At 39.8% G+C, this 25,403-nt stretch overlaps 1 protein-coding gene and 1 long non-coding RNA gene across 2 annotated transcripts; both read right to left on the bottom strand.

Moving 5' to 3' along the window:
• Positions 1-3,823: 3,823 nt before the first annotated feature.
• Positions 3,824-6,739, bottom strand: LOC145437792 (uncharacterized). Its single transcript, XR_013914740.1, has 2 exons — positions 6,325-6,739; positions 3,824-6,260 (listed from the first exon to the last, which is right to left on the bottom strand). It is a non-coding gene; the product is annotated as an uncharacterized LOC145437792 (long non-coding RNA).
• Positions 6,740-14,344: 7,605 nt separating this feature from the next.
• LOC145437791 (uncharacterized) lies at positions 14,345-19,155 on the bottom strand. Its single transcript, XM_080315089.1, has 7 exons — positions 18,966-19,155; positions 17,994-18,087; positions 16,713-16,874; positions 16,439-16,651; positions 16,245-16,371; positions 15,879-15,958; positions 14,345-14,880 (listed from the first exon to the last, which is right to left on the bottom strand). The coding sequence occupies exons 3-7, from the start codon at positions 16,797-16,799 to the stop codon at positions 14,626-14,628; spliced, it is 762 nt and encodes a 253-aa protein (XP_080171215.1). The 5' UTR covers positions 16,800-16,874; positions 17,994-18,087; positions 18,966-19,155; the 3' UTR covers positions 14,345-14,625.
• Between the last annotated feature and the right edge of the window lie 6,248 nt (positions 19,156-25,403).

The following is a 25,403-nucleotide window of genomic DNA, read 5'->3' as shown; positions in this document are numbered from 1 at the left end:
CCCAAAAATCTACTCAAGTATGAGTGAAAGTAATCCTTTTAAGAGCATCCTAAAATTATTTGAAGTAGAAGTAGAATTGACTAACTTTAAATCTACTCAAGTAAGTAATTAGTTGTGAAAACGATCGTAATTATCGTTCGGATGGACTCTCAACAGCTGCAAATTGAGCTATCCGAAAGGTGCAGAGATTGATTCATATTGAGATTGATGCATCCCGGGAGGTATATAAATTTTCGACAGCATATAAGCATTCGTCCCCATCATGGGATGGAAATGATCCCATTGATACGGGAATGCGACACCAATTAATCCTCTGTTTACTGGAACACCCCGATTTAGAAAATATCATGGTAAGGCGCCCTACCCATCTTAAAACGTGTCCGGTCAATACCGAGAATGCTATTACCGAGAAGGACAATTAATACCGATAATGGACATTACCGAAAATGGACAATACCGAGAATGGACAATACCGAGAATGGACACCACCCAGAATGGACATTACCGAGAATGGACAATACCGAGAATGGACAAGAATGGACACCACCGAGAATGGACATTACCGAGAATGCAATATATACAATGCAGCAGGCATGTTATGCATATGAACAGGTGGTGTGCGTGCATCACGGCGTTGCCACATTCGGTATCGATTCTCAGGTAGAGCCCGACCGATATTGGATTTCTGAGCCGATACCGATAAGACCGATATCCAGTACCTCGACCGATAACCCCGATATATTCAGCCGATATTCAAAAGTTGTGGAATCTAGCTCAAGGCCCATATTTAACACCTCAGAGCATTTATTTCAACAACTTTACAGCCATTGATATGCTTGAACATGAAATAAATGATTTAGGGGCTATAAAAATATATCAAAAAAGCACCAATCCAGCAGTTGCAGATTACAGTTCACGAAGCACAATTTCTCGGCCCTTTCTCCAAGCAGTGAACTTCTGTGGTCTTCCATAAATGATGTATATAGTACTAAACACAGTGAGCAGTCTTTCACTTGGTACCATAGTTAGTGGCACAGCAAGAATTGGAAATCTTTCTTCATTTCGGTTCCACCGCTCCCTTGCAGGGGATCTTTCCTTCAAGGTTTCACTAAATATTGATATTCTTCTGGCAGTGCACCTGGAGCCTTCTGCACATCATTAACTAATAGCTGAAGAGGATGAGCAAATCAACTCAAATTGTCCACGTCTGCAACTGCTCCACCCATCCCATTGCCCTTAGGCCTTGACCATGACCAGCATTTCAACAATCAATTGATCAATAATAATTGGCCAATGTCATCATGGAATCAAATATTTTCGTTTCACTTATTGGCTTTAATCCACGTTTGCTTGATTTTCCTTCCCTCTATGCTCGCATATTTCCTATCATGGTGGCCCCGCAGGCCTCAGTCAGACGACTTCATACATTACTGGTATAAATAGCTCTGTTGGTCTTGGTATGGAACCAATAGCACTATCTTCAGAGAAACGTTTCGACGCGACGCTTTTCTCTTATCCTCACGAGGGCCAGTCCAGCATGATTGAAGTTCTCATTTCTCTTACTGATTGAAATCTTCTGCAGACAACTATCTATCCAGCTGCTCTCTGTCTTCATGGTGATCCATTACTGCAGGGGATTCCCACGAAGTCAGTGGGGCATAACGGTGGTTAGTTATGTATAGGTAAACCGCAGAGATGAGCATGAGCATGGATTAGGATTAGGTTTTGAAAAAACAGGATTTATGAAATTTTGTCGGATTTGGATTGGATTTGGATTAGACATTTTTTTCGGAACGGATTAGGATTTGGATTGGATTGACCGATTTTTTGGGAGATTGAAATGTCGTGTGGCGAATGGTGATAAACTTTACTCAGATCAGTTATTAATGTACTTATGGTTACTAAGTTATCTTGAATCAAGTGAATCGTTGGTCGTGAAAGAAAATTTTCGAATCCCTCCATTGCATAAATTAGTATTTTTTCTGAATTTCCAGTTGGAATCGGATTAGGATTGGACATGGACTTGAATATGAAAAAGCTATGGATTAGGATTTGGATTTTAAGGCTCGGATTTGGATTGGATTAGAACATTGAAATTTCAAATCCGCTCATCTCTGGTAAACCGTAGATGCGACACTCGCGAGCATTACGTACAGTGGTGCCACTCCTGTGTTTTAACACTAGATCTAGTGTTTTTTTTTGCTGAATTTTGCTAATCTAGTGTTTTTCTGCAATTGTGCGAACACGGAATATTCTAACATTAGACTACTACATTATACGCCAAATTTATCGCTAATAAGAGAATCTTTATTTTCATCGAACCAAAATACATAACAAACGGCAGTGATGGTGGTACAGAAAATATGCGTGCACAGTATTCGGTATTAGATAGGAATGATCGATAAGACCGTGAAGGTCATCTAGTCTGATATCACACCAGCATCAAACAGGTACACTTGACTCTGAACAGTCTGGCTGTAAAGAAATGTTTAGTTAAAGGAAAATAGAAAAAAAATTAAACAATGGTGGCAAATGATCAATGAAGCAATGTCTGGGCGAGGTAGGGCAACAGTGTTAGTGTAACGACAAGAGGTGATCAAGTAGGGCGATTTGGTATCGCTGGCTGTGTTTGTTTTCAACTATTCTATGTTGTGGTGCAGTAAGATGCAAACGTAACGGTGTGCTTTGAATCCGTATTTATGAGCGAATGTCTCGGAAAAAATGAAGAGCGATTTCGCTATAATGTTGTCGTTTCTTGTTGAACTCAATCTGCAGATTCGGGAAAGATTTTCATTTGCCGAGGACAGCATACTTTCGTCCTTGAGTGTATTGAATCCGTTAACAGCCTTGTCGACACAAAGAAAAATCAAATCAATCGTTCCTCTAGCTCTGCGATTTCCCTCTGTGATCTTATTTGATGAGCTTAATGATTTGTCGAAAGAATGGGCTGTTTTGGCAAATTCGCAAAATGAGCTGCAGGTTATTAGTCAATGCCATCCAATATAATTTTGGCAAAAATTGAAATATGTGCACAATGGATTTGGTGAATCGAAATTCCCTTTACTAGGGAAGCTCATGACGAATCTCTTGGCATTGCCACATTCCGCTGCATGCATGGAAATGATGTATGCTGCACATGGACATACCTCCCCATTGTTTGGTTGAAGATGTACGGTACTGAACAAGATGCCACACAAAAGATACTCATGTTTGATCGATGGTGTACAATCGAAAGATAATTTTTATGTATGCCGTACAATTCGAAAGCGACAATATTAATAAACCTGATTGATTGAATATTTGATTTTTTTGACTCTGTTGAATTCGCTTCATTAATTTTCGTTGAATAATCATGCAGTATATCATAAATATGTATCGAATTAATGTGTGGAACACTTCTTAACTGTGGATTTGTACCTTGGTCATCATGATGACTTGGCAACGGCAAATTTTTCCTGCAATTTACTAATCTAGTGTTTTTTTCGCCAATCTAGTGTTTTTTCACGACACAATCTTGTGTTTTTCCAGAAACCTAGAGTGGCAACACTGATTACGTAACGTCACGCTCCAATTATACTCTACGGCACTGTTGTTGTTTTGCTTGGCGCTTATGCAGCAGGAGGCGGATTTCAGCATTATGATGGTAATATCTATCCATGGGGTATGTTTAACGAGTAGCTGCTCCGTATGGTTACTAACCAAGGTTGTTGGATCCATGCTACACAATCTGTGCTAGGAAAACGAGCAATCGAATACAACTTTGAAGCCATTAAATACGGCTGCCCGAAGCGTGTTTCTTGTTTCTCTATAGATAGAAGTTCCGAGGTGTCGTATTGAAAGTAATTATACTACTAATGACGTGTTGGTATAATATCAATCAGAATAAGAAACCGCATTTCAGTTGACGCGGGCTCGGCCCCTTCAAATTCTGTAGATACCGTCATGCCGCTTAGCATGGAATCTCGCCTTGTAGTAATAGGAATTATTGTTACTTGACAGAGGATAAATTCTTTGAATCTACTTGTAACCGTTGTGACTTGGCCGATGAAGGTGGATTTGATTGAAAGTCACTGCTCACTGACCATGTTATCTGCTGTATAATGTCCAATGACATAGAGGACAATGATGGCAAAGAAGCAAGTGGTTGCTGGATATGAAATGTATACAAGGGTCACTATCATACCACCTACCAGCTATCTTCATTCAAGAAGTCAGTAATGGAATCACGCTATCCGAATACGACAACCGAAAGATTGATGGATTTTGGTACGAATTTTAGTCAAAGCTGGTGATCCCACCAAGCATTTCATGCATGGGACTATTTCTATGAAAATTTATCAAGGACCAAGTTTCTTCTCGACAAAATGAAACTAAATGACGATGCTGAGTCCAGTCGAAGAGGATGAAAGTAAAGGTTGTGAAATTTGTGTGACATAAGACCTACGTAACATCATTGATGATCCCTCTATTATTGCACAGCTTTGCCAAAGAGACTCTATGAATGCCCGCATGATGGAGTGACTAGCGTAACTCCACAGTCAGATATCCAAATCACCGCTGGAATTTATCTCAGAAGCACAAAACTCCATAAAATCAGCGCAATGTCAATTTCATCGTTTAAGCTGTCAGTGAAATGATTTTTCACATTTGACATAATTTAACTGGATGATTTGTTACCGTAAGGCGGCTTCTATTTGCCACATTTTTGACACCCAGTATTTTCAAAACATGCAGTTCAACCAGCGGGATTCGCAGCCCATCTGCTTTCAGATGTAGGAGCACCTCTACGTACCAGATTGTCACCTACCCTCATTAAGCATTGAATTCTACAAGATAATAGTTACACACAAATATTTTCACTCTCATACTACAAGATCCTTGTCAACGGGCAAATCTATAGTTATCTGCATCTAATAGTAACCTGGCTCGAAATCTATTGTCCACTCAGGCTCTCTCATTTGTAATTCACTGTCACAACATATATCCGTGAACAGTCGTATGATGGATGTAGAAAATCTTCATCTTGTCGTCACATCATTACTGTTAACCTACTTAATCATTACATTATTCTAATTATATATGTTTACGACTAGTTATACAATCAGATGAGACAGTGTACAACATGTTTGATGTGGGTGTGATCCGACAAGTTGAATGCGAAGGTCTCATCACTCATTCCTATCCTAGTATTGCGCATGTGTAGGCTATATCTTCCATGTCATTATTGATGCTGCCTTATTTGTTATGTATTTCGGTTTGATGGAAATATAGACACTCCCTTACTCTGTGACTTATGACCATTGATTCGGTTCTCTAATCCTTGTTAGGCTCTCCCAGGTGAGACAAATTTGGTAAAATCGCATTTTATTGCTTCCTTCTTCATGATGATATAGAAAATAAATCACGAAATATGGCACATAAAACAGAAACACATGGACTGTTGGTTATGTCACAGTCAGATATATTTTGGCAGATTCCAACAGGTGGATAGTCACAAAATACTTCTACTTTTTCAAAGTACTCAAGTAACCTACTTGTAAGACTTACTAGCATGGTTATGATATTTGACTACTTCTAAACTCAGACTTATTGGAAATCGCTACTTCAGTATAGGGTTTGTTTGCCTCCAAAATATGAATATTTGGCCAAGCCTTCCTCTTCATAAATGAAATGAAGGAGCCACGTGGTTGGAAATTGCAATGCAGATTTTACAATTTCCAAACCGCGGTGTTCTTCTCCGAGAGGGCCACGTGTGTTGGTGAAAGTGCCCATGCAATGTACTGAGGACTTTTGCTCACAACGCACAAAATTTTCCTCCTTGAAGTTTCTTCTTCTTTGACTGGACTCATTAGCTTCATTGTGCCGAGCAAAACGTTTGATAAATTTGATCCTTGATAAACTTTCATAGAAATAGTCCCATGCGTGAAATGCTTCTGCGTTATCACCTGCTTCGACTGAAATTCACATCGACTTCCATCAATCTTCTGCTTGCCGCATTGGGACAGCCTGATTCCATTACAGACTTATAGAATGAAGATAGATGGTAGGCAGTAGTATTGTGGCTATTCTGAGCAATGCACTGGGTTCCAGAGTCTTATCACCAGTTGCCACTTGCTTCCTTGTCATCACTCTCCTGTCCTCCATATCATTGTACATTATTCAGCAGATCTTGAATAAGATCAGCAGTGAGTAGTCTCAATCAAATCTGCCTGTCTAGGCCAAGTCGCGACGGTTGCACTTAGATTCAAACAAATAATCGTCTGTCAAGTAATAAAAATTCCTATTGTTATTAGATACGGCGTGATTCCATGTTAAGCAACATACCGGTATCTACAGAATTTGAAGGGATCGAGACCGCGTCAGCTGAAATGCGGATAGATTATTACACGTCCGAGTCATCACTTTCATTGCGACACCTTACACCAAGGAACTTCAATCTTGAGATACTGGAAATCCGCTTCGGGCAGCCGTATTTATTGACTTTAAAATTGTATTCGATTGCTCGTTTTCCTAGCACAGATTGTGTAGCATGGATCCAATAAGCTCTGTTAGTAACCATACGGAGCAGCTACTCGCTAAACATACCCCATGTAAAGATATTACCATCCTAATGCTGAAATCTGCCTCCTGCTGCATAAGCGCCAAGCAAAACAACAACAGTGCCGTAGAGTATAATTGGAGCGTGACGTTACGTGATGCTCGCGAGTGTCGCATCTACGGTTTACCTTAGTTATCTATAATCTAAAATATTTTTCAGATAGGCACGCCTACTACCTGTATGCAGTATGCATTATATGCAGCCATTTGGCCATTTATTTTATAATTTACCGTCCTCACGTCTTCTATCGACTTCTTTGACTCCCTGCCACCATGTTGTGACGTCACGAAAATGGCCGATACCGATATTTCTCTCCAAGCGTGATATCGACTCGATATTATCGGCGAGCCGATAATCGGTCGGGCTCTACTCTCGAGTACCATGCTTGCAAAAATGGTTACATGCGTTTGTAGGAATTTCATTTAGGGTATGATTTCAAGTTTTGAAGATCAACCCGGTCCGCCGAATATTTTTTGAAATTTTACCGGTCCGTGCGACTCTTTAAATCCTTAATCCAATCGAAGTTACATTATGGCATCCTCTGTTGGGGGGCTGCCAGTAAAACTGCACTCAAGCCACTGCAGCCATGATGAAGCCACTGCAGAAACTACAGCATAAAGTACTCCGAATCATAGCTAGGGCCCCAAAGGGGCCTGGCTGCCCATCCAACAAGTCGCTGCTGAAGAGATTCGGCGTCCTAAACATAGACGATATGCGGAAACTAGAAATCGCCAAGTTTATGTATCAATTTCACTGCGGTCGTTGCCCCGAATATTTCAATGACTTCTTTACCTCTGAATCAAAAGCGCACAAGTACAACACACGCGCGTCCACGTCGTCCAAATATCATATGATCGACCGAAAAGATCATCGCTCTATCAAATATGCCGGACCTGATGTGTGGAACAGTATCCCGCCGGCCATCCGACAGTCGACGAGCATGTCCACATTCAAGTCGAAATACAAGCAATTACTACTAAATAAATACAGTCCATCCTCAGGATTACCGGACCACGACTGACCTATCGATCTCGCTTCCCATGACATGCCGCCCTATTTCTTGTCGCTTTCTCTTTCTATACTATCTTCTTTACTTTCATTCAGTGTGCATGCCGCCTCTTTACATCGCCTAGGCCATAAGGTGGGTGTCCGATTCCATAGACAACTCCTAGTCGCTTCGACATCTTCCTTTCTCTTCATTGTATCGCATTTTTTGTGGTGTATTGAACTGATAAAATTTCTAATAAACCAATGATGATTATGATGATGATAAAAAAGCGTTGAGAATTACTGCATTAGGGAGTTGGTTGAGATTGTGGCTGAAGATGGATGTGAGTGAGTACATGTCTCTATGTTTAGTGGCGCAAAGTATTAGTAGTCGAGAGCACCAGCATGAAGTAGTTGTATGCAATTATAGTATTATGCAGTTAGAGTGTTAAATAGCAGGTAGTTGGCTTAGTATTTGAAGGCTTGAGGTGGATGTATCCTGTCAGAATATATGCGAGGATAGGTTGGCTGGTACAGCAAATGGTCACTCACGATGCTGTGCGAGCATCTAGGGTAGGGTTCAGCAACCTTTCGTATGCAGCGTGCCAAAATATCACAAAATGTCAAATATAACCAACTGGCGTGCCAATATTTTTAACTTTGTCATATTTAGCGTTTCAAGCAACGAATCCCAACAACAGCTTATATGCCGCTGTCATCGGATACGCCAATGATTCTTACAGTATTGGCCGTGAAGGGTATAAATTTTGGTCGATGCCGAACTATAGGCCATCACCTATCGTCTAATGTACATAATATTCTGTGGTTGCTTTGGTCGTTTCAAAGCCCAGTGTTCGTTACCATAGCTAATAAGTGACAGGCCCATTAAAGATGTTACGATGATATTTCCTAATGATGAACAATCTGTTCACCCATGTATCATGCAAGTCGGGTTGATGTCACGTTAGGGTTGGTCTGACACGAGATTTGTCTGCAAGCTCCAAAGATCGCGGTAGAGCGGTAAAGGTTGTCCTTGATCCAGAACACGATTTCAAATTCACTTTTCGACACGGAACTCATTTGATGCGTGAGGCGCAGGCTGCGGGCGTTGGACTATTCGGCGCCGGTCATTTCGGCTCCTGGACTGTGGACATACCAAATTTAGCACATTTTAACCAGCATGAGGCGGTTATTATACTTCAAGGCTTTATCGCCGTCAGCCATTTTGGCAGCGCACACAGCGCACGGAGTTGCCCGAAACGTGTGGCTCCTAGCGTGAAAATGCCCTGCGCCGAAATGCTGGTTCATAGAATAGTCGCGCTCCCACAGGATACACAGTGCAAACGCCTAGACCAAAGCATTCACACGGTTTCACACGATATCATACGTTATTAAGTTGCCGTAAATACAGTTTGGTTTCCCACAATAAATCAAGAAATTAGGTGTCCGGTAAATCGCGCGCGCAAAATATTTGCAAAATAAAATCTGCCCCAAAAGATGTTGTTTTATGTTGATTTAAGAAATAATTTTGGGTCGTCTTCGAGCTTTTTACATTTTGAAAACTTATGTTATATGTTTTGCAACAAACATGGTTATGTCGTGCGCGTCAAATCATTCGGCGTGCCATGGAATATCATCTCGAGTGCCGCAAATGCCACGCGTGCCGGGGATTGCCGACCCCTGATATAGGGAGTGGTGTTTCGCCATAGGTAGTCCGTACTTGCCTGCAGATGGCAAGGTTGCTGCTGGTGTAGGTTTAGGCCTAGCTGTTGGAATAGGGTTTGTGTGAAGTTCGGCTGCTGTGTGTAGGCCTGTGTCTCGTATAGGTAGGTCGTCTGTTTCCGTTGTCAGTTTGTGTGCATCGCTATTGTGATAATATGAGTTTAGTATGAATCGCCGTATTGAGTATTGTGTCGTGGAATATAATCTTATCGCAACCGTATGGACTTGTGTGTCGTTGTGTTTGACGTTTCGTTCAACGAGTGCAAGCAGAGATCCCGAGCCCAGACCAGCGTATTAGGGAGGGCGTGAACGCGAGGTTCAAAGTGCGTGAAGCCAGGAAATTTAGAGGTTCACGTTCACAAACGAACCTTGGTAGGTTCTGCACCGTGAACCTTTTTCATATATTACAATTTTAACGTCATAATAACATCTTTGGTTGAAGTTTATTGCATTTCGTATGCGGTCCACTCCATGCATGGTGCCGGCAGCATGAAAAAAATCAACACTGAACTAGCATGTACCTTGACAATCTCAGAAATTGTACCTGCTTATTGTTACAAATGTTTTTCGAAATATCCAGCTTTCTGTTTGTAAATATTTAATGACTCTCTGCTGTGAGCTTGTCCCGGAATCACAACATCAAGAGATACACTACATGTAGGTAGTCAGCGAATGCTTATTCAACCAATCAATGAAATTGATATCCTCGCTGATGTAAAAAATCTAGCAAGCGTGCGGGGTCCATCTCGACTTCATGTTTATTGTATCATAAAAACCAAATCCGTACGATTGGGGTGCTGGCTACTGCTCTATAACTGGTCAAAGTGGGTAAAACCAGAGGTACTTCTACTTTTTCGAAGTACTGAAATATATCTTTTTTCGCTACTTCTACTTCGAAATATTTTGTGAACTACTTACTTACTTTTCGCTATTTTCAGTTTGTCAAGTAGAAGTACTTTAATCCCTCAATAATATAGATAGACAAAGGAATTTCGGGGCTGTTTTCACGTAGTACCAACACGTAGTACCGACATTTAGTTTTCATAAAATTCATGTAATACCAAGAATTTTCGTTGCGCTTTGCGCACAGTAGATATGGAGTGACTAATATGTTTTAACGAAAGTATCGCTGAATATAATTTAAATACCGGGTTGCGTGGTTCCGTTCACACCGATAGCCTATTGCGGACCAGATATGACGTCTGATAACCTGCTAGAGTTGCAACCTGAGTTCCACGTAATGTATGGCTGGGTAGATATACTTAGCTCTTTTCGTAGTAGACGCACGTCCCTGTGTTAGTCCTTGATCTGACAACTTCAACGTGAATGCAACGACAGTATTGCCTCAGATAGATATATTTGTCGAATATGCATGGAATTTACAGTAGGATATCGCAGATGAGTCTGGTTTGTAATTGAAATGCACGAGCTGATAAATGGTAAGTCACGTGGTAGCGAGAAGAAAGATATAAGTCACGTGATATACAGATATGGGCGATGTACCATAATGATGTTGTATCTTACAAAGTGTATGAACCGTGAAAGGGCGCAGGGCGTCCTACACTATCAAATGTTTCACCACAGTAAGTATGGCTAGTTGGCTACCCATTACGTTTGAAACTGCCGTTTCGCAATCTAGCAATTACCTATTATACCTAGCAGCCCATGACGTGTCCTAATCTGGGAAAGTGGACCTTGACATTTTTTCCGCTTGTTAGAAGTAGTATTTGTATTTTTCTTTCCATTACGAGTATTATACGTTGAGTTCAAATTATAGTTTCAGTTCTTTTGTCTGGAGAACATACATGTGGAAGTAGGCTATAAAAGCAAGTGTCTTATATATTTTTCAAAAATAAAGCTATACACTATATGGCATTTTTACGATCAGTCATATTTTTAATTAACGTATAAATCACTCAACGTGTTAAAGCAGTATCCGACATAAGTTCTCCGTATTGCTCTTCGACTGAACTGGGGGCCTTATAATATGGGTGAGGGTGGCATGCCATAATATTCTCTAAAACGGGGTGTTCAAGTAAACAAAGGTTTAGCATCGCATTTCGATATCGATACTTTCATTTACATCCCATGATGTGGACGACTGCTTATTCTGTCAAAAATTGACACGTCCTAGGACAGTAGTTCCAAACCTTTTTGTCTTCATTCCCCACTACCCGAAACTCCTATATACCGTTTAAAATGCCCCTCTTTAACATTTGGCCGGACGTTAGCAGGGAATTGCCATTGAAAAACCACGCCAGTAAGCATGACAATCGACTATAACTGTAACATAAAACGTATTGTACTTGAACCGATACCGGTAACCCTCACAATTTAGCGAAAGCCTTATTTCATGTCATACTGATCGTGCCGGATGCGTTTGTGACGCCGTCATTGATTATCCAGAGTTAAAAATTAGTTTTTGTGAACAACACGCAGTACATTTCGATGTACATACATTCCAGAGCAGCTAACTATGGTAACTGTCATCGCATATGTATCTCTGTAGTTATCCTATATATAATGTTTAACAATTGAGTCTATTCCCCACCAGAAACCATTGCATTTCCCACCAGTGGGGAATTCCCCACCGGTTGGGAACCCCTGTCCTAGGATGTATCAATATAAATCAAGCTCTCTACACCTTCCACATAGCTCCATTTGCAGCTTTTGACAGTCCATGCGAACGAAAGACGATCGTTTTCACTACTACTTACTTACTTGAGTAGATTTAAAGTCAGTCAATTCTACTTCAAGTAGTTTTAGGTTACTTATGAAAGAAGTACTTCTACTCGTACTTGAGTAGATTTTTTCGTCGCCACTTCTACTTCTACTTGAGTAGCTTTCTTGACTACTTTGACCACCTCTGGGTAAAACCCGTTTGCACTCTGCTCAATATCAAGGTAGCAACACTCAGACGCCGAATACATTGTTCTGTCTGGCCCAGACTGTTACGGCGTAGGCTTATATTTCCTTGCAAGTCCTCGTCGAAATTGTTGGCAAGCGAGGAAGAATATTGATTATATGGGATTATTTTATCATTTGATTGCTCCAGTTGATAAATTTGGCGAGGTTTAAAAAGTCAGTACTTCAGCATTGTCGCATTTTTATGTGGCCCGAGTCGTCGCTAGGTGTCGTGTACGTACATAAATATATATCACTTCAATGAAATGTAGGGTTGAAATTAGCAATATGACGTCACCAGGTTCACACGAATCTGAACCTTCCAGAGGTTCACACTATCCCTACCGTGTGTACCCTACATCGCGCCGTATCAGAGTCGCTATAGCTACACTAGTGTACAGACGAGGTGGTCAGTAACGAAGCACTACTTTTTTGAAGTACTCAAGTAGTTTTCCACTAATTCTGGTACTTACTCAAGTAGATCTGATTTTCACTACTTCTACTTCGTAATATTTTATGATCTACTTACTTACTTTTCGCTATTTTCTGTTTGTCAAGTAGAAGTAGTTTAATTCTCCAATAAAAAAGATAGTCTGAGGAATTTCGGGGCTGTTTTCACCGACTATCAACATTTAATTTTCATAAAACTTGAACAAAGTCCAGAATTTTCGTCGCACTTCGCGCACAGTGGATATATTGATCAATATGATTTCACGAAAGTATTGGTGGATATAAATTAGGTAGCGGGTTGCGTGGTTCCGTTAAAACCACATTGTCGCTTATGAAATATTTTATCAGAGTATATATGGCTCATTATTACGTTTGAAACTGATGTTTCGCAATCTAGCATTTACTTATCATATCCTAATCTAGCAGCCCATGACGTGTCCTAATCTGGAAAAGTTGACTCTGACATTTTTTAGTTTCAGACCTGTTTATCATACCACATTTGAAACTTAACTGGACTGAAGACATAAAATACATTTTCCGCTTTTAGAAGTAATATTTATATTTCTCTGTCAATTCCCTGTACCATAGTTTGAGTTCTAATTATTTTTACGTCTCTTGTCTGGAGAACCTACATGTTGAAGAATCAATCAATCAATCGACAGATTATATTTTATCTGCCCAAGACCCACACACAATTAATGTACAATGTGATATGCAAGACACACAATGCGATGTAATGAACAGATATATAGGGGGATGCCGAACGACCGACCAGATGGGAACTCTTGAACTTGCATCCACCTCGACCTATAGTGCCCGATGTCAGTCTCCTTCGAAGTTATTCTTTCTTCGTCGGTCCTTTTTGGAATCTATTGCTTGCTCTTTTTCTTTCTTTGTCGGGTATATTTTCTGGGCATTTTTGTCGCCGTAAAAACAACGACACGGGGACGAGGAGCCCAGAATAACCGACGGTTGGAATCGAACCCGTGCCGCCACCATTATGCTATCTCCTCCGTATAGAAGAAAGTGTAGTAATGCCTTTAGTTTACGGAAACAAAGCGACACAACATGACATTTTTACGATCGACCATATATTTTTTCAACGTTTACTAATCGTGCAAAGTCTTTACACCGTATCCTATACAATACATCTTCTCCGTATTGCTCTTCGACTGAACTACAGGCCTTATAATAAGGGGGACGGCGTCATACCATGCTATTTTCTAAAACGGGCTGTTCGAGTGAACAGAGGATTAGTATCACATTTCCATGTCAATACTATCATTTTCATTCCATGATGTGGACGAATGCTTAATACACTGTAAATCTAAAAGGTGGAGATTTCCTCCATTGAAAGTGGTTCACCATTTTGACCATTTCTGGTGGAATGCAACTCCACCCCCCATCATGGTGGAAATACTTTCCACCCTATATGGGGAAATACCCTCCCCCTATATAAGGATTACCTTCCACCCTATATGGAGGAATACCCTCCACCCTATATGGGGGACTACCTTCCGCCCTATATGGGGTAATACCCTCCACCCTATATTGGGGACATACCTTCCACCCCAACCTATCTGTCAGCTGCCACACATCTTTGCTTTATGCAATACTGCTGAATACAAATCCAATTAAAAACATACAAGTTTGGCATTTTATTAAGCGTATTCGAACAGTCATTACTATAGGGTTACCATATTACGGAATCGAAAAAGGAGGACAATTTTACCAATTCAGGAAAGTTAGTTGATTTTGTTAGTTAGTTGACAGCCAATTTTGCTCATTTTATGCTGGAAAACTTTTGGTGTTGAATGAAAGTGACGACTCCAGAATTACCATATTTTTACTTAAATTTAGTGGTGTTGATCAAAATAAAAAGTCGGCACTGACAATCGACTTCGAATGACCCTCTTGAGCCTCCGTATGGTAACCCTACATAACTATGATGACAGTTCCATTGTTTATGGCAACATATTGGTAGCCCTCACAACAGGATTTGTCAGCTCTACGCCAGGCAGCTTTAGCAGGTAGGACGAAATGAAGGTGAGAGTGTGCTTGATATTTTTCTGAAATTTGATGTTAAATATCCAATGAGCTGCGATCAGAAGAGCAAGTACTTCATCAAAACTTTCAATGTTTTTTGAGAAGACGATTCCATCCAAGTGCAGGCTCCATTGCGAATTGTAGACCAGCGTTGGATATGGAGAGATAGAAACCTGAAAGATATATTACTATGTAATCTTCTGACTTCAGATCATTATGATATCGAGATAGGCTTAGCACACAGGACAATTCATATTACCACTGCACAAGTTATAAACATGAATTTGTGTCACAAAATGTTGCTTATTTGATTTATGCTTTTAAAAATATCTTGTCACCAGTCAGTCTGCTGCGATGAAGTATATTTCAATCTCATGAGCCCCAATCCGTTACTTAAGCTATGCGCGACGCCTGGACCAGGTCTACTGAAACTTGCCACTTTCTATTGCTAGAAGTTGTAAGGTATATAAGAAATATGGATTGACTTGATTATGAAACACTGGTTTACCATTATGGTCATTTACAACAGGCAGGTGTTCCTCATTTTTTAATCCGTATTTGCCGATTTGTAGCACGGCCCACTTCTAGGATTCTTGTAAGACACCGCTTACGCGGATAAGATGGCGACGTAGAAACCAGACTTGTACAAAGTATTGAATTTTCAAAATCCGCAACTAGAACTACAACTGCTGAATTTTCAAAATCAGCACCTAGAACTACAACTACTGAATTTTCAAAATCAGCAACTAGAACTACATCTACTGAATTTTCAAAATCAGTAACTAGAACTACAACTACTGAATTTTCAATATCAGCAACTAACTACAACTACTGAATTTTCAAAATTCGCAACGAGAACTACAACTACTAAATTTTCAATATCAGCAACTAGAACTACAACTACTGAATTTTCAAAATCAGCAACTCGAACTACAACTACTGAATTTTCAAAATCAGCAACTAGAACTACAACTACTGAATTTTCAATATCAGCAACTATCTACAACTACTGAATTTTCAAAATCCGCAACTAGAACTACAACTACTGAATTTTCAAAATCAGCAATTAGAACTACAACTAATCAAAAAACGTTAGCTAGTTGACCATCAACAACTAACTGTTTAGTTTTAACAAAGCATATTATACACCATCTATCTACGAATAGCTTACCTCTCCAATATGAAGAAAATTGTCGTATCCTTCTCCAAACATGGTTGGTATACCAGCACGCCAATCCACCACTCCATCACCTATAAAGCAGACACAGGTTATTAGAACCCTCGATGATCACTTCTAGCATTCCGATATTTATTTTGAACGCGTGTAATTTTCGGAAATGAATCCAACTGCAACTGGCTGGTACGACACTATGTTATTGTGAAAGCCACGATTATTGGTGCGGCGCAAGTCAAACAAGTTTCTACAATTGCATCGCAACGGCAGAAGTTAGAGAGCCACTGCACTTGAATTCATTCGAAAAAAGTTGTTAGCGGAAAATTTGCAATGCCACACAATGTCATGAAATAATACTCTCACCTAGTAATCCTTGAATAGTTTCGGGAACTTTAGGCCACTTTATCTTGGCCTGAGCTATATTGTAGCGGCTCTGTGTTGTGCGCTTCAAAATATCAAACCCAATCAAGGTTTCAGCCTCTTTCAACATCTTAATATACATAAGATATGATACACCTGTGGCAATGACAATTTATCCTATAGACTATTGTACCTACCCATTGAGCATCCCATAGTGCTGGATAAATCAGGAGTATATCCGATAACTGAGCCCCTTCTAAAATCTGATTTCTGCGGTGTTGATGGGTCCTCTTCATTCGGTCTAGGAGCGTGACTTGGTTTGGTTCCAACTTCTTTACTTCTTGTTGCATATCTTTTATGAGATTATCAATGCTGTGTTGATCTTCAACAAAATCCGGACAGAAATTATCCTGAAAAATTAGAGTTTAACTAGCTCATCTCAAAACCAAGATAAAAATTAACTGGACTTACAACCCTGGCTCTTTTGCATCTTGAGCTGCTGGCTTCTTCTTCTTCCTTAACAACATTCTTTCGTTTTGTACCATACTTCTGCTTCATCTGATTCACCAATTCAGCTTCCAAATGTCTTCGATAGTCCTTGAACTTCTGCCTCAAGGCAATATGCCACGAGCCCTAAAGAAATTGCAAATATTGTTGAACTCAACTCTGCAGAGAGTACTAATACTAAAAGCAAGGAAAAACCCCTAAACAGCCCGCAAAGTCTAAAAATCGGCATTGTTTCAACAATGGCAGCGCCACGACACAATGAACATAACAATGAAACGGAACAATGCCGATTTTCAGACTTTGAGGGCTGTTTTGATGTGGTTCCATTGCATGGACTCGAGTCGCGATTTTTGGGTCACTCAACTTGACTCAAGTCTTATTTTTTTAAATACGTTAAATGACTCCATGCGAATCAATTTTTCAATGCAACTTTGAAGAATAGTTATTTCGAGTATTAGTCCTGATACTTGGCAAAATGGGGCCATATTGGCGAGGTGGTGGCCACCTCGTACAAAATGCTCAAACACCCAAGTGATTTGTGACCAGTAATTAGTAATTAGGCGAATCGAAGCGACTTCATTAGAGACGTCTTCATTTTCGATAGCCTACACGTGTGTGCCAGGCGCGTAACCATAGGGTTTTCGGGGTTCGAATTCCCCGGTCGGAAACGTCATTTGAAATGACCATTTTAACTCAAATATTCAGTTGCAATTCAATAACTGTGATTGCAGTGTTCCGCACGAGTGTTATTTTCGTTATTAACGCGCAGTATGCCATGCCATTGTCAAATATTGATGCATCACAAGATTATGGGTGACACAAACTCTGAAATTATTCGATTTGTTTGAACAGGGAACCTTCCACATTCCGATAATCTTGATTGCTAGACGTACTCGTATCGAGGACAACAATATCGAATTTTAAACTATTGGGCATTTGGTAGACAGTCGATTTCTATTGATAAGATTACGGCATGCGCCCGGAGCTGGAAATAATTCTAGCTCAGGGGTGGCCAACCTGCGGCCGTAGAAGGAAATTTGTGCTGCCGTCAACACGTAATTCAATTAGTATGTGTTGGCAGCCGTCGATTCTGGTGCGTATAATACGCTGATACGAAAACATATATTTGTCCGGAATTCACCGGTAATGGGCCAGAACAGTTTACTATGGATATTTGGCGTCCCCTTAGTGTATTATGCCCATTGCCCACTTGCCCAGGACTACAGCTACATGCAGCTGACTTACATAGCTGGAATTTTCTTCGTTATTGTCTTTCAAAACCGGATAGTTTCTTAATAATGCCACGCATACTTCTCGATACTGATGCGCAGTGGGGTACCTGTTAGATAGATCGTCATATAGTTACCTGCAAACATATCCTTCAACTTCATATGTCTCGGAGCGTCATGGTGCCGTGATGGGCGACGCCCTACTGCCTATTTCTATAAATCATGCGCATTTTCTGTTGGGAAAGGGTACCCAATAATCAAAATATCGTACAATATTAAAACGCGCATAGCGCGAAAAAAATTCCGGAAAAATTCCAAAAAAATACACCATGATTCATGTTATTCAACGAAATTATTTTGGACCCCTTCGAGCTCGGCCCTCCAATTGGCGGGTTAGGGTCCCGAGTAAATCTTACGCAATTTTCATGCCACGCGGAGAAGAGTATTCGTTGGTTTATCGCAGATCAACTTTGAGCTAGCCCATTGTTATTTACAACTTTGTTAAACCATATGTTATTTCGCCATTCCCATAAAAGAATGCGCTATTAAAATGCTATCTATATCGCTCACGCGAACGAAACCATAATAAAAAATCTCTTCCGTGAGGAGCACGTGATTGTAAATTCTCATTTCTTCACGGAACGCGATATTTACCTTTGCGAGCCGCACCTGTACCTCGGTTTCAGACTTCAGTGATAACACTATTTGGCCCTGGCAATGTTCCATCTAATTTTTCACGAGTCTGCGCGCCTGCGTGGTCCATTGGACAACAGTGCGCAACGACTAAAAAAACATCACGTCGGATATTTTGTGCGCACTGCGCATGCTTCGATTTTCTGCGCGCAGAGACCGTTTCAGCACTGCTCATTTGCGCACGTGCGCAGCTCAGAGGGAACATTGGTTACCTGATATATATCCAAATAACAAAATGTGTGCGCGAGCTTTGAAACAAAATGCGATGGATAGAATTGAATAGAATTATACTTACAAGGAATATCGCAAAAGATCTTGAAAGAGAATTGTCCTGATCTCTTTTCTCAGTCTTGATGGAATCACAATATTGCCAGCGCTCCCAGATACTAGGTTTTTGATGCGTTGCACCAGGTATTGAGGAAAGGTTGGGATGTCGTAGGCCACAGGCCATCGTTGGTATGAACGTGAAAGTAATGATTTAACTGAATCATTAGTCACAATAGATTCAGATGAATCACCCATCACATTACGTTCAGATGAATCCACAGTTAGGGAGTCGCTAGTGATGCTGCTATCGCAAACGCTTTGTTCATTTTCTAGGAAAATGGGGTATAGAGGTGAAAAAATTGATAACTGAAACCAAGCCTAAACTTACCCGTAACAAGAACTCTAATCCGATCATTGTCTTTTACATCAGCATCAGACAGATCAACCCAATCAGTAAACTCCTTATCATAACACTGAATATTCAAGAGTTCCGGCGCCAAATCAAATTTCAGTGCAACAGATGATGGTATATCTTCTTTTCTGCACACATTAATGATCTTGTTGTTGGTATTGAATGTAACTAAAAGTCTCATAATTATTTAGGACTGAAATTACAAATTACAATTAGTTTTCAATTACATCTCACACCAAGTGATCTAAACGGACATGATGGTGGTCATCGACTGCGTACGCATCTAAAGGTACAAATGATTTTTCATCGCCGGGAGAAAGCAAATATTTCACCCAAGAGTTTTCCACAATGTGACTGTGAAATTGTCTAGAAAAGAAAGGCGAAATGAGTCATTGTCTTCTACTATCAGTACTACTGTCTCTGCATTGGATGGCATAGAGCTTTCACTGTGTTTCCTCGAAAGGTGCATTCTATAAGCATGATAAGAAGCAGCAACATATTTGCATGGAGCGATTTTACACTCTAAGTTTGTACATATATAGTGGCAGCGCCGAACATGAGCCAATAGAGACTTCCTGTCCAAGTATTGGTTTATGCATGCAAGGATAGGACATTTCAACACATTCATAGTAATATCTCTAATGATGTGCTGTTAAGTCATACATTTTAGATTTTACCGTTCAATTCGCAACTAAAACGCACTGGTATCAGTTATTGCGCTGAATGACAGTCTAACACTATAAAGGATTAACCGCAGAAATTGTAATACTAAACGTCGGACTGAGCGGGACTGAAGACAAGTTATGCATTGTCCGAGACCGTGACATGTCGTTTAGTATTGGCAGAATTATACTGAATATATTCATAGTAAATTCTCACATTTACAAAAATTGTGACGCCAGAAAGATATCAGAAGAGTTCCTTTCATTCAAACAATGAAAATCCAAATTATAAATATGCAGCTACTGCATAATGGTAAAACTAAATACAGAACCAGTTTGAATACCGGTACCCAATAGCTCTATCTATGTTATGCATGAATATGAAAATGTACTTTTCCTACCTAATTCCTGGCATTATAATCACCAGTTGGCTTACTTGAATTACCTTCCCACCAAGCAAGATAACAGCAGAAAAACAGTATCGGGTCATCAGATGCATCATTCTCATCTCTCATCAGCCTACTGGTAACTGCTTATGACAAGTTCAATGTATTTTTAGTCACGAGCGATACCGGTACTTAATATGAAATCGATTAAGCAAATGACATTACTTATGAACTAAAATCAACAATAATCATATTGTGATCAACTCACAATCAATGAATATAAATACCTTTCTCTGTCGACCGACTAACTCAGATCGACTGACAACGGAGAGCGCGTATCCCCGATTCCCCGTGCATTCGAAATTGCCAGAGTCCCGGATGCTGAATTACCGCCGGTCACGGTTCATTGGTGAGGATATTGGCATTAAGAATATACGTTAAAGGTTTTGGATATGCTACGGTCGTGCAGGATCTCGAAATTATTATCACAATCCATTAATAGTATTCAGATATTTTCAAATTTACTAATCCCTCTACTGGCTTAACCACTTGTAAATGAAATATTTATTATTTTATCAATATTCCAAAATGTATGCGACTATGACTTTATATTGAGTGAAAAAACAACACTCGACTCGAAATTCATGTCTGATGACGTTATTAACTATAAGCCAGTATCGACTGTCATGTTTTAATCGGGCAATACGACAGTTTGCGAAGAGTCATTTCTGATTTCCACCATGTCAATAATTGTTTTCCACCAAATATGGTAGACTATTGATTCCTCCCTCTTTCTACCCTCTAAATTCCTCCATATCTGGTGGAGATACGGTGGATAATTGGAGGGGAAGTATCTTTCTCCATTTTCCAACCATTTTTTCCACCTTTTAGATTTACAGTGTATATGCTGTCGAAAATTGGATACCTGCTGGCACGCATCAATATGAATCAAGGCAAGCTCTGCACCTTTAGCATAGCTCAATTTGCAGCTTTTGACAGAGTCCATGCGAACGAATTACGATCGTTTTCACAAGATTTAAAGTCAGTCAATTCTACTTCTACTTCAATATAGTTTTAGGTTGCTTATGGAAGTAGTAGCCTACTTCTACTACTCGTACTTGGGTACTTCTACTACTCGTACTTTTTCGTCGCTACTTCCACTTTTACTTCAGTAGCTCTCTTGACTACTTTGACCACCTCTGCGCAGCAGCCATAAGTCTTTCCATGTCACCGAACAATGACTGCATTACGGTTGCCCTTTTTTATGATACTTAATATGGCGATAAGGGGGTCGCGACATTTTCACTCTGATCTAGTAAAACGTATCAAAAAAGTTTGAGAACCACTGCTCTAGACCAAGGTGGGCGTCTGATTAAGACTATTCCAAGTCGTTTCGGCACATTCAATCTTTTCATAATATCGCAATCTGTGTTGTATTGATTTGATTAAAATTTTAATAAAATTATGATGATGATAGCAAATAGTCAAGTCGATGTTCTTTCAAAAGAGACCGAAGAATCAAAATTATTCGTTTAGCAATTTGCCCAGCAGAAATTTCAATGGAACACCATAGGTAACAGGTCTAATATAAATATGGCAACCGCAAATTTTTCATGAAATTAAAGTTCCCAAAATCTTATTTCAAATTGAGTGCCTTATTTTGTCGTAATCACATTTTTGGTTAATTTTGATTTTTAAGGTTTGCTGCTGCAAGGTTGCGACTCACCGGCCCAGAGCATGCAAAGATGAGGCATGCACACAATGAAAATTGAGTCAAGAAGATAACATAAAAGGATAAGCGACCACAACGCATGTTAGATAGATGTGTCGTTAGGCGTAGTCGGTATATGAGATCGTGTTCCAGTAATCTTGAGGGATGACTAGTGTTCATTCAGTAGAAACTCTGTGTGTATTTTGATTCGATTGTGTGCTTGTGCATGCTCGTCCGTGCATTCACGTAGTTATTGACACTTAGCGAGAAGAAATTTATGAACCGAACAAAAGAGGAGATTTTAGAATATAGTGCCTTATTTTTCAACTACAACAAGCGTAGCCAGGATAGAAATAAAGAAGGGAAATACGGAGAGGGGTATTTTCCCATTTTGCCATATATGACGTACGTTACAACAGCTCTGATAATAATTATCACTATCATTGGAGGAGGGGCGTTGATTGTTCTGAAATTTTATTGTACGAGAAAATAAATCTTTGATTTATCGCAGGTACCACATCCTTTTGCGTTGCATTAGAATGACAGTGAATTTTCGGTCGTTGCTTGTGGCCGTCGTCTTTTGCAATTAAAGGTCCTGGGATATACGATCGTAGAGCTGCGAAAGCCGATTATTATCAGTTGCGAGAAGGAACGTCTAGTCTACACTCTTGGAATATTGTTCTGTGCTGTTGTTTTCGGTCATTTACTATTTTGTTATGAATCGTTACTATACCTTATTTCGACTGTTTAGTTTCTTGTTTTGTCATAGGCTACAGACAATTTTTTTCCTAAATTTCCAATTTGATTCACCGCATTTACTGATCAGTCTGAGATCGAGTCCGTCTGAAAGCTTTTGGCGAATAAATAAACAACAGTTATTGTTTCGCGTAGCATATATAAATCGCACGAAGAAAATTTCTTGGATTGATGAAATCTGCTACAGAATGCACTTTTTTATGTTCGTTTTTAGAATTCATTTCACCATCTCCCCTAATTGTGGGGTTGCATATTCTACATCAGAGGTCTCAAACTCAAATGTGCTCGCTGGCCAATTTTTGATGACGCCCTGGGCCGCCGCATCGCAATGATAGGAGGATTCAATGTATTTCGAAGTAGGCGTTATTTGACGGGACTCTATAGACTGGCATTCCACACGCACCGTGAAAATGTGATGTGACAGTAGCCTACTATCGTAATATTCACGCTTGGCACGAAAAAAAATCACATTTTATTATTTGAATGAAAGTGTTGTTGTATACTTTGGCATAACTTGTCAAAATAATGAGATAGAGACACAATGCAAGGGGACAAATCCATCATGAAACCGTAAAAGCTGTCGCGTTAGAATTTTGCAGCGGACATTAGACGTGCCACAATCATAGGTAGAAATTATAGAATTTAACAAGGATTAATCTGATATCAGAGCATTTGAGAAGTGTCAATTCAGGTTTCGGGCATACTCCTGGTCAGTAGGCTATTGATCATGTCATTGTCAAAGTCAAATTAAATCATCATTAGATTTACCTTCTAATATTGGAACAGATACATAACAACATAAATATAAAATTCATGTGTCATAGTACAGATATGTCCAATCAGCTAACAATCCATTGGTGTTACGGCTGTGGAGGGTACCGCTTCGTTACTCGCCGCCTTTTGGCGATAATAACATGGATTTTGGATAGAGAGACCCAAAATGTAACTAACTATACATGGAGGCTACAGAATGCCAATGGTTACCACACTGACCTGTTTAGATAGCGAAATCCGCTAAGCTACGCAACGCCCGCTACGACGGCAGTTAACTATTGTCGAATACTTGAAAATCCATAATGTCGCCGCAGGTCGCGTGTTTGAGATCCCTGTTCTACCTTGTACAATCAGACGCGAAGGTCAAAATGATATTTCACCGTCGAAATTAGAGTTTACTATCAGCTTCCTGCGTTGATATATGAAATAATTGTTTTATTCGAGGACACAGAAGTGGCGCTTTTAGCCTGTTAAAATCATGTGCAATTTTCATCATGACAATGATATATGAGATGCATTGACCACAGTAGTATAAATCCGGCTTCTTGTCTTCTAAATCCAGGCTTTGGATACCACCAATAGTGACATCTTCACAGCGTCAAAGCGTATGGCCACTCTTTCTGACCAGTTAAACTGAAAATGTTGCATCAAGCGAAGTCTGAAGATCCATTTTGAGTATGATACTATTAAACCGCTTCGTGCATCTTGCTTAATATACCGGTACGGAATGAGTCTCGAAGTCACTTCTAAATCTTTCTGGTAGAAAAATGACCCACCTCAAAACCAGGAGTATAGAGAGAGACAGTTTTTATTGAGCAAAAAATTACATTCAAAAACAAAATACATGTTGCAGCGTACAGCATACAGCTTACAGCATACATACAGCTTACAGCATACAGCTTTGCTCAAACCGTCCTCGGATGTCTGAATTTGACTGACGATTGCGCTAGCAACCGTATGAACTTCGCAAATTAAATAATGCTTTTATAATAATTCTGAAAACTGACGAACACTTTGGTAATCTAATCCTGTGTATCCTGTGATAGGCTCCTAGCTACCAGACCAAGGCCTCACTCTGGTTGACACCAAACACTGCTCTACTAGTTGACACGCTTGAAAACTGTACAACACATTACTCCTTGTTGACGGAAGAATGAATATTCATACTGAAATCAGCCACCTTCGCTACAGGAACCAAAACTTGACAGCAAGCTCGAGTCAGTAGCAGAAATGACGATATGAAAATAGCCAAAATAACAATTTTGCACAGGGAATTTTGTGTTTTCAAGTTGCTTATTCAAGCTTTATTCAATGTTGACTGTTCAGCTTGTCAGCATGAAAATATGAAGCCTTGCAAAAAGTTTGACTGAAAACTTATCGTTACCATCTTCAGCGTGAGCTACTGTTACGCTTACCGTCCAGTGTGTTGCGTCACAATACAATAATCCGGATTACCGTATCGACAACGTCAACGTGGACGAAAGTTTCGCTTAAACCATTCATACAGGAGTTGTGAAATGTTTGCTTTACAAATATTTTAAGGCGTATCTTATTACTGTAATGTATAATAAACATTCCCGTGCAACTGAGCTAGCGGCAGATTAGGACAACAAGGACATTTTCAGCTTTTCAAAGTGAGATTAGAATCAGAATTATAGCTACATTTTTTTTGCAAATTAGACTATAATTTAGAATGATATCTACATAGTTTTTTTTCTAAATTAGACGAGAGCTAAAATGATAGCTAGCATACACAGTTTTTTTT

This window comes from Botryllus schlosseri, chromosome 4 (genome assembly GCF_051294905.1).
Source record: "Botryllus schlosseri isolate E-star chromosome 4, Bs_hap1, whole genome shotgun sequence".
NCBI lineage: Eukaryota > Metazoa > Chordata > Ascidiacea > Stolidobranchia > Styelidae > Botryllus > Botryllus schlosseri.
This window is presented reverse-complemented; position numbering and strand designations above follow the sequence as displayed.

Bases quoted from the DNA above. Each gene is read 5' to 3' on its own strand.
- LOC145437791 (XM_080315089.1), bottom strand. From the start codon at position 16,799: ATGAAGCAGAAGTATGGTACAAAACGAAAGAATGTTGTTAAGGAAGAA. The intron at 15,959-16,244 runs GTGAGAGTATTA...TCTGCTTTATAG, and splicing joins AACTATTCAAGGATTACTAG to GTGATGGAGTGGTGGATTGG. The intron at 14,881-15,878 runs GTAAGCTATTCG...TATATCTTTCAG, and splicing joins ATTTTCTTCATATTGGAGAG to GTTTCTATCTCTCCATATCC.